This window comes from Paralichthys olivaceus, chromosome 23 (assembly GCF_024713975.1).
Source record: "Paralichthys olivaceus isolate ysfri-2021 chromosome 23, ASM2471397v2, whole genome shotgun sequence".
Lineage (NCBI taxonomy): Eukaryota > Metazoa > Chordata > Actinopteri > Pleuronectiformes > Paralichthyidae > Paralichthys > Paralichthys olivaceus.
The window spans coordinates 3,624,993-3,639,723 of record NC_091115.1 but is presented as its reverse complement, the minus strand read 5'-3'; the positions used below and the strand labels follow the sequence as shown (position 1 = coordinate 3,639,723).

The following is a 14,731-nucleotide window of genomic DNA, read 5'->3' as shown; positions in this document are numbered from 1 at the left end:
CATCTTGGACCAGTGATTCACACTCTTCCTCCCCCTCCCTCTGCGTTTCTTTTGGCACTTCGACACACCAGTGACCAGGACTGACCCGCTTGACCCGTTCTCAACAGCGCTTGATGAAGGAATGCACATCTTTACTCTCTACAGTAGAACACTACTAGTGCCCTGAATTCATCACAGCAGGCGTGATGTCGTCCTGCAAACGAGAAAATTCCCCTCTGATTCCCGAGCTGTTTTGAATTCTGCTCCAACCCCCTCTGTGCCGGATCGAGGCAGATGAAAGGCAACATCAGCCGTTGTTGGTTGTGTTTGTCGGACATGTTTTCTTTGATTCCCTCTCCCCGTGTGGTCTCCTGCAGCCTGCTTTCAAAAACAGCCGACTGAGCCCGGGGAGAGGTGGCAACCAGGAGGAAGGAACTCAACATGGCAGCTGAGTCTGTACATGTCAGGAGGCTGATCGCACTGGGAGCAAAACATGAAGAAGAATTCTGAGTCGGAGTCTCTGCTGCACAGACCCACTGTCGACTGAAACACGAAGCACACAGAGTCACGTAGTGTCAGGAAAACCAACACTTAAAACTGAATTACATCTAACTGAAAAGACTATTCAATAATACTGTTCGATATCATTTCTTTGAGTACTTTTCAAAATGACCCTGGAGTCATGAAGCTCAGTATTGTGGCCATGTCGCAAAAAGATGTTCATTTCATTCATTTGTTCATCAGCTGAAGCAGCTGCACAGTGACAAACACTCCAACCACCATTTTCTCTTTCTCTATCAAAATCATCTCAATGCATTATTTCATAAAGTTATATTTTATGTTCCATTTTAAACGCATTATTAACCAGGTACCAGCAAGTTATACTTATTCTATCTATAAATGCATCTCCTTAATGTGTACAATGCATCATTTACTATTTACTGTATGCTCTAAACTCATTTCATCTTCGACTTAATGTTTGCTGTATGTTTGTAGACGATGTAAGTACGTTTACAGCAGAAAAGCTGATTCTAATATATATAATATTTGCTTATACTCAAAAGAAGTGTGTTGACAACCCTGTAAAGGCCCGGGTCAACTCCCTCAACATTTGTCATCCAGTTCAGGAAATATTTTGCATGTCAACAAAGGTCCTCACCTGGGAAGTGGCTGATGGGAGTTGGATGGAGGAGGTCTGGCATGGTGGGTATAAAGGGAGGAGCTGCAGGACAACCTGGGTAAACACAACAGGGTCATCCAGGGTTCGAACCACAGAAAACTAACATGCTGTCCCACTCGTCTTCTCTCTTTCTTTTCTTTAATCTATCAAAGCCACAGAAAATCTGCAAAATCAGTTCATCCTCCTCCACCACCTCATTTAATGCCGACAAGTCTTTCCATTTCAGTGATACAGTATTACCCTGCATAGCTGAGTCTGATTGATGACGAGTGTATCTGCATATCATAAACGTGCATATGTTACCGACACCACTGCGCCAGGTACGAGCTCTCCACGGAGACAACCCTCGGACAGAATGTGAAGAATTTCAAAACCCATCTCCCCTTGCAGCGAGCGCAACGATGATTTGCACCCATGACGCCGCAGCTTTATATCACTTGCGAGGAAGAAGAAGCCCTGACTTCACTCTGCCGTGCCCCTGGAGTTAAAGTTACATGATGAATGACAGCGCAATCAGATCAACTTTCCAATGCGGCAAGACACTGCCGCCCTGGAGACAGCGCAGGAGGAAGAATTGTTTGGCTGCGAGGCCGAGAGGACATCCAGATAAAGAGGAGGCGGATGTGTGAGTGCGAAACTTAACAGCAGATAACAACTGATATGATACGTTTCCCTTTAAACGGCCGTTCTCTATCTCTGCGGAATGAAAAGATCTTCACGACCTAATTATCCTGAGAATATGAAGAAGTGTGAGGAAGGAGGGGTTCGGATGGTTGGGCTTGAGGGCCGTGGGGTTAGAGGGGATCAGGGTGTCACTGCTCTGCCGAGCCTCCATTGAGCACTTGATGGATGCTCTGTAACCAATGGAGATAGAGTGCCCCCATAGCCGGGGCGAGCACACAATCTTCTCAGCAGATTAACTCGCATTGATTTATAGAGATTTACCTCAGGAAAGAAAACAGCTGGCAAAAGGACAAATACCAGAACTGGCAAGGCATAAATTCAGCCGGAGAAAAGCCAGCTCATTTGTTAAAAAGATGATTCTTATCAGCGTGGAGTAGACGGAGGATTAAATTACTGAGGAGGCCGTTTGAATGACGGAGAAACTACAGGGTTATGAAGAGGAAGAAAATGAAAATCACCTCAAGATATAATATGCGGCAACCATTCATTGTAATAGTTGACAAAGTTGTGTTATTCATTTTGCTGAGCCACAGTTTAAGACATAGAGCACATCTATATCCCAACCATTAACAAGGAGGGGGCGGGGCTTATACAGGCTCTATACAGCCTACCTTTTTTTTTATTAGTGTCACTTCAAACTGAAATGTTAGAATAAGGTTTATTCTTATCACGGGTGAAATTGTTCTGATTCCCCAACTTTATCAGGGACGTTGATAAAGATTAGAGAGTCTGTGAAGGCTGAATAATTCAGACTGTGAGACGGAGCTCTTAAGTAAAGATTATCTGACAAGTGGAAATAATGTTGGAGTTAGTCTGAGCTATTGAGGAAAGAACCTTTGCTTTGTTCAGCCAAACGATCTCGTCTTTCTCGCTCCGGCTCGCTCCCCCTGCGCTCACCCCCACTTAACACCCGTCCATTAAAGTGAAATATCAGATGTGGTCGAACATGAACATTAACACAGCTCCCATGACATCAGCTCCATGTTTTGGCCAAAAAAAACTGAATCTTTGGCACGAAAACCTCCACTCGACGAGCGTCTTATTTCTGTGGGTTTAGAGAAAGTAAAGTTACAACACAACACGTTTCTGTGGCTCTGTAGCTTTTCAGAGATCTGGCTTCGACTGAAGTAATGCACATGCACGACAGACTGACTCTCCATTCACATCTGACACTGGCAGTTTAATGCTTTTGCGACAAACACCAACTCGCCGTCACTTTCCTTTACTTTTGCTCCTTTTAATTATTGTTTTTACCTTTGCTGTATTTTCTATCATCCTGAAAAATGAGCTGTGGTAAAAATCTTTGCTTTATTTTGTTATTTCTTCCCTCTCGTTTTACTAAATAAATGTGAAACCACGACATGTTAAAGCAGGTAAATAATACACATTGTATCAAATCACGCTTGTGTTTTTGTTTTCCTGATCTCCTGACAAGCCGGGGCAAGTCCAGTCATGTCTCCTGCCACTTCAGGGGACTTGCAGTGAGTCAGATTACTTCTCCTCACACACTGAGATCATGTATCATCAGTCTATCGTCATATTAAACACAGGAATCTTATATGTTAAATCATATTCCTCAATATAAAGTGTTATATTTATTGTCCACCATTATTAGGTTTTTGCATTTATTCATGATATGACGCTCTCAAAAATTCCCACAATGTGTAATGAATATAAAAATAAAAATACTGTGAGCAGGGCCGGGATCCACCCGTTTGAGTCTTCGTTTCTCTGGGATGGGAGGACGCGTTTGTTGTTGCATTTGAATGAAGTGGGAGAGTCTGCTGCGATGCAATCGGTCTTCAAATGTGGCCTCCGAAGGATTCAGCCACTGAATTGAGACACAGTCTATGTTTCAGTCATGTCACGTCTCATTACTTCAGTCTTATGACGTCGTCTTATTCAAAATCACCCAACACACTGAGCCTTCAGTGGTTCACAGGGTCCATAAAAAACTTAAATGGAGAAAAACACACAGGAAACAGCAAAACTTGACTTAAAATACAGATAATAAATCCTTCAAAAGAAGACATGCATTCACATTTATGACTGCGTTGGATTCTTCGAACCTTTTACTGCCTGTACTCGTGCACAGTAGTTATAGACTGTGTTCTGGCCCGGAGCCGTAGATCAGACGTCTGGAGGGACGTAGTATTTGTTCAGCAGCAGCAGCTCATACAGTAGTTTCCTCCTGTGGATGCAGCCGTGTATTAGATGCAGCTGTAGTTGCGTTTAGGTGAGATTCAGTGGACCTTGTGTGTAATAATGTTACACGGATACTGCTCAGCAGATGTGCACCTCTCTGACTCACACACACACACACACACACACAGTACATACGTATGTGCATCGAGTGAGAGAAGAGAGGAGTCTTTGCGCCCCTCCTTCCCTCTGAATATCCTTCCACACCTTGTTGATGGGACCGGAACTTTCCTGTGTTTCGCCGGGGTGGGCCCTGCTTGACTCATGGGGCTGAATGAGAGGGGTCATGACCCGCGCCATGAACTGCTTCCTGTTTCTGTTGAAGGGGTCTTCCGAGGCCTGCGGTGATCACAGGAGAGGCGGGCCGGCAGTATCCGGTTCGAGGGGATGCTTCCACACTAAAAAGACAAAAAAACATACATCAACGGAGCAGTAGCTGGAACAGGACAGAAGGGAGATAGTGAAATGCTATTATTTACTGCTACAGGCAGATATATGCTCAACTCTGTCAGATGTGGAGGACGAAGGGAAGGAGAGACAGTGTTAGCCTGCGGCTCCGTGCAGCTTGATTCATAAATTACAAGAATGGCTCCCAATCTTTATTTGCCTCGTGATCCCATAAACAATAATTCATTACAGCTTTGTCGTTGGGCCATTATTTCTAGAGGTTATGATAAAACTCACCAGGGTAAATGCTGAGATCTAGGAACATGTCATAACGCTACCAGGGGGCATTATGGGACACTCGTGGTCTGACTCACAAACCATCCAGATGTTTTCTAACTTTTATTATCATTGGCATTTTTGACATTTTCCCTGATTTCCCAGGGAACAATTCCTGGATCTTGTTAAAAGATACCAGGCATGTTGGGGATTTCTTTGGTTTGAAAACTGGTTTTAAACGTTTTTGGAAAATAGGTCGGACATTTAATCAAGAATCGTCACATATTATATCTCGATGAGGACTGTTGGGCCTTGGTAGAGGTTTGTGTTCCACTGAGTGTCTTTCTCAATAATTCAACTAAAAAGACTTAAATGTCTTGAGACCTCTTGGGGGTCCCGACCCGCTGCCTTGTGGTGAGTTGTGCAGAGGTCGAGACCCAAATATACAAGTTATTCATTATTTAAAGATTCTTTTTTTTGTTTTCCTCATCACTGATGCTCAATGAAAGATGCACGAATTTGCCAAATGTGCTTTAAAATATGTTAAACTTGTTCTCGCGTTAGAATCTCAGAAACCGAGTGTCATTAATCCACCAATTCACTGTGTTTAAGGCCATAATGGAGCAGATTGCAGCGGTTTACAGATTGCATCTTTAAATACACCGTGCGTATGAGGTTTATATCTTATCTAACAAACACAGTCGCCTTTTATGCGATTAGCTTTTCCTCCTGCGTCGATGGTGCCTCTGACCTCCTCCTGCCCTGCTGACAACTGTCACGGGCTGATTTAGGATTATTTTTAAATCAGGAGCTGTCGAGGTTTGACAGGACGAGGATGGGGTATCTGTGTCCCTGGAGGCCTTGTAAATCTGGACAGTTTACTGCAGAGAGGGGGAAGAAATGGCCCCTGCGCTCTCGTCGTCCGAGCCCGGCGTAATCCCACCACTTCCTCTCCTCCGCTCTGCGGCCCGGGCTCAAGCCGTAATGCATTTTCTGTAACTAACAGCCGTTGTTTCCCGATTGTCACGCTCCCATCCCTTTCTCTTGGAATGTGTGTATATACTTGTATGTGTGTGTGTGTGTGCGTGTGCAGCAGTAGGCAGGCGTGTTAGGGTTTAGAGCTGACTGGGGAGTGGTGGAAATGGAGGAGAAAAAAAACCCAAAAGACAGACTGGTAGAAGAAGGTCTGGAATAGCAGTTAATATTAACACCACCTTCCTCCTCCTCCTCCTCCTCCTCCTCCTCCTCCTCCTGCCCTGTGCCTGAGCCCTGGCAGCCAGACAGGGCGCTGCAACCTGGGCCTCCAGCTTCCGTCACGCTTGCCCCGTCCCTCTCCAGAAACAAGAACACATGGGTGTCAGGTCCTCTCGTGCTGCCAGTGTCCAGCCCCTTTCAACAGCTTTTACTACGTTTAATTAGCCATGTCCCCCCCTATATCCACATATGGGGGGCATGACAGGCCGAAACACACACACACACACACACACACACACACTCTGCTCAGGATGGCACAGCGAGTGCGTTTTGGCAGCAGTCGGAGGGCAATCAATTCATGCTCCTCTCTCTCGCAGTAACATTCTTCACGACACTTCCTGACAGGTCCGAGTCGAGCGGCTCATGAGCGCCGCAGCACTTAGTGAAGCTGACGGAGCAGGAGGTCAAATCCCTCAAAGGAAAGCAACAGGTTTGTGGGAGATTCGCCAACGTAGCCCCGAAAGTGATGAGAGCATCGGCGATAAAATTCACCCGCCCCCTGTGGCAGGGTTTTAGCACATGCTTTAACCGGAGTGATAAAATATTACTCGTCATTAAATGTCACTCAAATAAAAATTCTAATCAAATGTGATTTTTGTATAAAAAATGTAAGATAAAGATGTTTTATTATGTGAGAAGCAGTCATGTGGTGAAACATCGACTCAGTTCAGCTGATTTTGCCAAGTTTGTATTTGGAATTGTTTCAGTGGAGCGATTATGGATTATTCGTTCAGCTTTAAAGTTTTATAGCTGCACAAAACCTCCGTCTGGCCACAACTCTTACTCTACACATTAGGCTGCTCCTTATAAATAGAATCAAAAGCAAAGGATTTTTGTTCATAAAAACTGCAACAATTATGATGGAATTTGGTGGAAAAGTACAAATACACAGTCTTGCATGGAGCTTTGTAGAAGTTCAGGCAGGTGTGATGGTAAAAGTCACACGTTCCACACTCAGTCATGTATGACCACGAGTGTGGTGAGTGGGCAAGTTGATGACGTTTCTAACACTTAACATTATTAAAAATAATACAAATATCTGAAGAAGACACCGACAAAGACGTAAACTTGGAAAGAGAAGGAGATTCAAGAGCTTTTGGTAATAAGAGCCGATTCAAATGTCGATGTCCAGACATTTTCCAGACTTCGAGCACCCTTATAGTTTCAGATGTTAAAAGTTGTTTAGTAGTTTTTGTTCAGATTATTCAGCAGCAATTAAGTAATACTTTAATTTCACATCTGTAAATCCTTCTTTAAAGCTGGTATATTTTTATTGATGATCTAGAGCCATTGAAAGGAACATGTGGACGATGGTGCTCTCGTCTCCTCACAGGTAAGTTGACCTGTTGCTTTAATAAAGACGCTAAAGGAAACAACAACAAATGTGGCAGGAATGAAAGATAACCTCTTTACTTCAAAGCTGCCTGGAATCTCATCTCTGAGCGTCGTGAACCCTGATAATCTGCTCGGCCCTCGCTACGCAGGAGGTGAGGCGCTCTCGTATGAACTGTGTGTTTTCACTAAAATAGATCCTGACCCCTGAGGAGGAGGGGGGTCACCGCAGGTCGTCGGCAGGTTGTCGCAGAGGAATCAGAGCGTCGCTGCTGAGGCTGAAGGGTAAAAGGTTGGAGGGTGTGTGAGGTAGCCTATGACCCTGCGATTCGGCTCGGACGTAACACCCGAGCTCTCAGGGGGGGACACCCCTGCGTGACCCGGCTCACTCAGTGTGCAGGGCCACGTCCAGGGCCGCAGACACACAGCCTGGACAAAGATAGAGTCGAGGGTAGAGGCAGATTTAAAAAGGGAGATAAAGGTTCTGAGAGGTTCCGTGAGTGCACTGAGAATAATTCCGTTTTAAGTCTAGGTTAAATGTGTTGGGAGTGAGTCAACGCTGGCCGTCGAGGGTGTGACTAATGGAGCGGGTCAGCAACGGCCTTTTTCTGGCTGCTTTCAGACCAGAAACCCAGGCTGAGAGCAGAGCCAGCGGAGCCTCCTCATGCAGAGTGAAGCAGATGAGATGAATCCATCATCAGCTCCATTTTCTCCTTAACGGTGACTGGGGCTACTTTAAGAGAGCGGGCGGGGGTGTAGCTAAAGGGGAACGCTGAGGAATAAACAGAAAAGGCTCCTCTTGATCGCTGTCATCAGTGCTCAGAGCTCGGAAAGGTTTCAAACAGTCAGGTGGCCGCTCGTTTGAGATCATCGTCCTTCACAGCCAAACTATAAAAACTCGACACGCACGGAAAGCAATTTACACAAAGCTGCTATTTGACGGAAAGACGGAACAATAACCGTCGTCGTTAAACTGGAACCATCAACAGACAAATATTCAATCACTGTGTCTCCACAATGATGATTCTGCAAAGAGAGAAAATGATCCGTGAGACATTTAATCCTCAGAGACGATTCCAAATCCAGCATCTGTCAACACACACACACACACACACACACACACACACACACACACAGTGCTTTAACCAATACAAAGTATACGAACAATACACCCACACAAGTATCATATAGACTCTTGTATGTCTGGTGATAAACTAAATACAATGAGTTTGATTAGCAAACTTTATTTTGCCTTGCAGTTACAGCTTCGCCTGTCTGTATGGAGAATGTGTAGCTGGAGCTGTTAGCTTAGCATCAAGAATGGAAACAATGGACAGCTAGTTGAGCTCCGTCCAGAGGTAATAAAATCCACACAAGAGGCCAGAAAATGCCACGCTGGAAAACATCCATCACAAGTTCCAAGAAAGTCAGGTCGAGTTACTTGTTTAGTCTGACTGAAGAGTCCGAAACCCAAATTATTACCCACAATCCACTTACGATGAGAAAACAGGGGAAAACTCACATTTAAGAAGCTGGAAGCAGAAAATATTTGTATAATTCATGAAATAGGATCGTCGTTATTTTTGATTGTTTATCCATCAAATATTTGTTCAAAAGTCAATAACAGCTAATTAATCATGAGGTTTGCTGAGGTCACATTGGTAGAAACACATGTTTATTTCCTCAAATCTAATTATTGCCTCGTTTCAGTCTTGATATTAAAACTCACTGACACGTCAGCGACCCTCTCCTCCACTGACACTCATCCACTCGCTCACAGTCACATGCTCTCAGAGGTCACCTCCCCCAAGGACAGTGGCTCAGATCAGCAGTGCAGCTCCTCATTATCACCCACCATCATTACCACAAACAGCGGCGTGTCGCTTGGTTAGGCTGCACTTCCTGTCCACTGAAGCCAACATTTGTTGTCGCTGCCTGCTACTGTCCCCTGATCCTCGGCCAATTGTTGTTTACTCACACGGGGCAATGAGGCCTGACGAGGAGGGGAGCGCTGCAGGGAGGAGGAGGAGGAGGAGGAGGAGGAGGAGGAGGAGGAGGAGGAGGAGGAGGAGAGCAGTGGTCAGCGTGAAGTCAATGAAGATATACCTCCAACTGTATTTTTGTCTCTTAACATTATATAAACCTGTGCGGTCTGTGAAGTTTATTTTATACATGTGGGTGTGGGTGACTTGTTCATATGCTCTCATGTGTTAATTGCAGTGTGTGTGAGTGTGTGAGTATGAAGGCGTCGTGGGGAGAGGTGGGGATGAAGTGCAAGTGATGACAAAATGCATCCTGGCCTCACACCTCAGTGTTATTTTATGCTTTGGAGACTCAGAGAGTCAGACGTGTTAAAAGAGGAAAGGCAGGTGTTAGGTTCAGCAGAGTGTGTGTGTGTGTGTGTGTGTGTGTGTGTGCAGAATAACCCCTCGCTATTAAAGACATGATTTAAAAAGCAAAACAATTACAGGAACTTGTGCAGAAAATAATTGCGACACCTTCATGGTCCAAAGCTAATTGACCTAATTCACCAACACAGCTTCTGAGTCAAAGCAACAGAAGATAAAACCAACACAGGCGCCGACATGTTGCACTCACACAATCAGCCAATAAAGATCAAACTGAACCACACAACCTTTGACATGTTCGCTTATTTCCTTCATGTCCTGCAGCCGTGCACGGATTCATTTCACAAAAACACACCGGTGAACACTTTCTGCTCGTGCACTCTTCATCAATGGTTTGTAAGTGTTAACAGTTTTATTAATGAATTGAGCAACTTCAGTTAATGTGAGTGATTTCCTTACAAATAAGCCATTAAAGCTTTTTACTCTTTTATTAATGACTTGTTGCGACTCCAGTTTTTCATTATCATCAATCCGGAAGAAATAAACATGATCCATGAAACATATTTTGATAAAAACTGCTTCTCTTGTGTCCTTGAAGACGAGAGAACATAACAAGAAATTACACAACAAAAGTCTATTTTCATCTAAACCGTCTCTGAAGGGTTAAAGGTGATGTTCCCGAACGCAGCTGTGCACATATCATTGATAAGTGTTCGGTTTCTGATCTCATCCACCGCTAAAAGAGTTTTACAGAAGTAGTTTGCAGGACACATTCACACAAACAGCACAGAGCTGTTATGTGCTGAACTTCTTAAGGAGACTAGAGGAGCGAGGGATCAAACCACCAACCTTCTTTTTAATGGACGACCACAGACGATCTTCGTCTTCTTCTTGAGACATTACACTTAATAAGCGGTCTGTGCATTGACTGTCGTCCTTTCTATAAAGGTCAGAGGTCATGTAGTCGGTTGGATGGGTCCACCTGATGGACGAGAGACAAAGAAAAAGCGTCAGGATGAATAAAGGATTTTTCACAACATTTAACATCATTTAACACGAACAATAGTTTTTCTTCAACCTTGTGTAAAAGCTGCCCGATTAAAAACATAAATTCGTAATTTATTCAGAAATGCAGTTTGCAAACTCAAAGGTTTTTTTTGTCACAGCCCGGTTTAATTTACTTTGCTCTGTTATTTCTTCTGCTCCCTGCAGCTCGACACATTATCCTTATTATTCTCATCCCTGCTGCCAGTCCTCACTCACAGCCACTTCCACCGGGGCAGACTGTCGCCGCTGCAGCATTACGGCCCTGCGAGGTGAGGCAGTGGACAGGGGCAGAAAATAAACAGCAGTAAACAACAGTAGCAGTGGGGAGTGGGCCTCCCTGCTGTGTTGATTATTGGAGAGCTGTAAACAGGCCTGATTCCTCCTCCTCCTCCCATCAACCCCACCACCGACCCCTCGGGAGCTCACCGAGCGGGAACGGCTGCTGCTGGCTGCCCGCAGAGAGGCCAACAACATCTGGGCCTCAGCTCAGCCCGGCTCACCTCATCACGCTCCTGTGGAGTGGTGTGTGTGTGTGTGTGTGTGTGTGTGTGTGTGTTTGTCCATCGGCTCTGGAAGGAAAAACAAGGCAGGGTCAACAAGGAATCAGCAGAACATTAGGGAAACGTGCTGCAATCTGATGTAAGACCAGGAAGCTGGACGTCATTAACAGACAAGAGGACGTGTGCTGGTTCAATGTTGAGGAGATGAGGAAGATAAGGTGTTTTTTTATTAAGGTTGAATTTGAGAAATCTGAGTTTCAGCTTTCATTGTGATAATTAATGAATAAGCCAACAACAGAGTGCATCAGTGGGTCTGTGTAGGTATATTGTTTGAGCTCTCAGACCATGACACCCATTCTGAAATGGCAGCAGGCCAGTAGAACACGTTTTCTAATGGCTGCTGGTGTGGGAGTCATGTGTTGGAGTTGTTTCTATTGTCTTAGAGCGCCACCTGTTGTTAGAATGTGGTAATAAATCGTTTTTATTAAAGTGACTTGCTTGATGTAGTAAAACGTGTTTGTTTCATCATCAGTGTAAGTTTGTTTTTCCCTCACACAATGCATTCAGATATGTCACAGTCATAAATGCTGCACATAATAACTTCTAATGGCTGTAATTAAATTAGCTGCTTCAGTTTCAGGTATCACCATGCTGACAGCTAAAAGAAGCACAGGGACACAGAAAATATATTTACTGCACTTTTTATACAATAAATCTAAATGTGCAGTTCACAGGGGCTTTAACTTTTTAAACATCTGTCCTTGACTCTGGACAAGAACACCCAACTGCTAAATTATTCAAACACAAATATTACAATAACTCAGCCAAAGATTTTAATAAACTATTTTTCAGATGGCCTATTAGCATAAAGCAGCAGAGTCCTCTCAGACTGTATTTTTTTATTAGATGTACCCATCTTGTACAATTTCAGGGGAACGTGTTCTTCATCTACTGCAGTTAATTTCTTGACCTGGTCCGAGAACAAGAAATCAAGTCAGAATAAATTTGCATGTATCGTGTATCTAAGAAATAATCAAAATCTAGTTTAGACCTTGAACATTGCCTGATAGCGACAGTCACAATGAATATTTGTACATTGTGATTCACTATTAAGGCCTGTTCCTTTGACGATACCTTACATTATGCGTTTCGTGACAAATGCATTTAATGGCCAAGAAAAATAGCTTTTTAATTAGAATAGTACACCATAGACGGCATCTATCGACCAATCAAGCTGCACCACTCATACACATCAGTAGCTTATGTCTGAATTTCTTCATCTAGATACAAATTTCTGTGGAATCAAGTTAAATGTACCTTGAGCAACTTTTGAGTGATCCAAAATTCCTGGATGTGGATCACAACTAACATGTAATGGGTTTCTCTCCTGATCTATTTCCACATCCTTCCACCAAGTTTAGTGGTTATCCGCCTGGCAGTTTTTGCGTTAATCTATCATACAAATGGAGATGAAAACATAAACTCTTAGGTGGAGGTAAGTACTACATTGCAGTAGTTGAATCCGACAATTTCATAAAATGCAAACATCACTGATGAAAGAAGGTAGAAGAACGGAGCAAGTCGCACAGAAACACTGATTAAAAGGACAAATGAAATGATTTGTTCCTCCAATTTATTATGAAAATGTACAGGGCAATTAACGGTAGGACTTCTGGTAGCGGGCACGAGCTCCAGGTCCACCGAACTTCTTGGACTCGCAGCGACGTGGGTCGGCAACCAGCAGGGTCCTGTCGTACTGGATCAGGATGTCCTTGATCTCCTTCTTGGAGGCCTCATCGACATCTGGTGCAACATAAAAACAGTGGACACTTAGAAAACTTTTAACAAACACATAAGTGGTTCCCTGTTCCTCCCAACTTGAGTGTGGGAGCAGCAAGGCACGATGGACTGTAGATATGCAGAGACACTTCTGCCACCGGCCAAATATATACCTATCACCTTTAAATCTGTCACCTTTCACTTTATGGCAGTTTGACTAAAAATATAATGGACCAGTGTACACAACATGAGAAAACACATGACATGGGACTGTGACATTGGAATACTTACACTTCTGGTAGTATGCGACCAGGGATTTGGAGATGGCCTGGCGGATGGCTGAAAAACAACAATTTGTATCGTGACTGAACAACTTTTCATCACTCATCTCACTCATGTGACTGGTGAATAGAAAGAAAAACTACTCAGAGAGAACAGAGGTGAGCTCACCATAGATCTGTGCCACATGTCCACCACCCTTCACTCGGACTCTGATGTCAACCGCAGCAAAACGCTCCTTACCCAGCAGCAGCACGGGTTCCAGAAGCTAAGAGACAATACAGATGTTCACTTTATGCTCAGCAGAATATTAGGTTTATTGAACAACATTAAGAATGGATGATCTTTTGTTTGGCTGATTTGAGCCTTCTACAGACAGTATCAGCATTTACGTTGGCCGATATGAACAATTGACAATTTGGTAAAATGTACACATACTCACTAAATTGGTCTCTGACGCGTTTATTCCCTCATATCAGTATAACAGCTTTTAAATTACACAATATTAAGCAAGACCAGGCAACAAACATGCACCCGCTGCCTCCATCAGTCTCAGAGGTCACTGCCTCGCTGCACCCCGGGGATCACCTCTCCTCCCTGGACTCACCTTGTACTGGAGGGTCGCAGGCTCCACAGTCTCCAGGGGTCTGCCGTTCACCTTGATCAGGCCATTCCCCCTCTTACAGTGGGCGACTGCGGTGGCGGTTTTCTGCGACACAAGAATCACCATTAGACACCAAGCGCATCAAGTATCTCAAGTATTTTCACTTCAGCTTCTACACACATGGAACACACTCGTTTTCAATGAATGAGCATCACCCGGATGGACATGGTGTCTGACAGTTTCCGAACATGTGCAGGTTTAAGTGACGTACATTTCTATATTTGTTCAAGTTGACGTGTGAGCTAACTCTAACGCTGTCACCCTCTGTACACCGAACAGCAGCTAGCAACCGGGCTAGCTAGCGTAGCTAAATGAGCTTGCTACAGTAGCTAAACTCACACAGGAGCGTTGCAATCACATAAAACAGCAACAGATAAAACACGCGAAGCTTCGAGACGTTAACAGAACGACAAAAAGCCCCCGCGTTAAATAAAGTAACGGGGAATCGTCGGTGTGAAACGGCGTCACGCCACATTTTTCGTGTTAGCATCTTTAGCTAACGAGCACCCGAGCAACACAAGCGTAGCGTCAACACCACACGTGGAATAACTTCGGTGTATTTACTCACTTTGCGTCCAAAAACCTGGACAGATTGCAGGGGACCTTTCGCTGGCATGTTTCTACGACACACAGAGGAACACAGGTACTTTAAAAACCTCGGTATTAGTGTATTTTTGAGGTATTTTCGCGGAACAGGATGAAGAACTCACCGTCTTCAGCCGGGGTGCCGTACGGAGAGATCGATGGGGTTTCACACGGCGAAAATCAGGGGCTGTTTCGCGACACGGGAGACGGTCTTTGCGGCAGCGTTTGCGACAGT

The 14,731-nt window shown here is 44.3% G+C and overlaps 1 protein-coding gene across 2 annotated transcripts; it reads right to left on the bottom strand.

Annotated features, from left to right (window-relative positions):
• Window positions 1-12,805: 12,805 nt before the first annotated feature.
• Window positions 12,806-14,731, bottom strand: rps16 (ribosomal protein S16). Of its 2 annotated transcripts, XM_020109105.2 has the most exons (6): window positions 14,622-14,729; window positions 14,480-14,531; window positions 13,855-13,956; window positions 13,419-13,515; window positions 13,260-13,307; window positions 12,806-12,992 (listed from the first exon to the last, which is right to left on the bottom strand). In XM_020109105.2, the coding sequence occupies exons 2-6, from the start codon at window positions 14,525-14,527 to the stop codon at window positions 12,847-12,849; spliced, it is 441 nt and encodes a 146-aa protein (XP_019964664.1). In that variant the 5' UTR covers window positions 14,528-14,531; window positions 14,622-14,729; the 3' UTR covers window positions 12,806-12,846. The 2 variants fall into 2 exon arrangements, with proteins under 2 accessions (XP_019964664.1, XP_069375562.1); XM_069519461.1 differs by lacking the exon at window positions 13,260-13,307 and having other exon boundaries at window positions 12,806-13,018; window positions 13,394-13,515; window positions 14,622-14,731.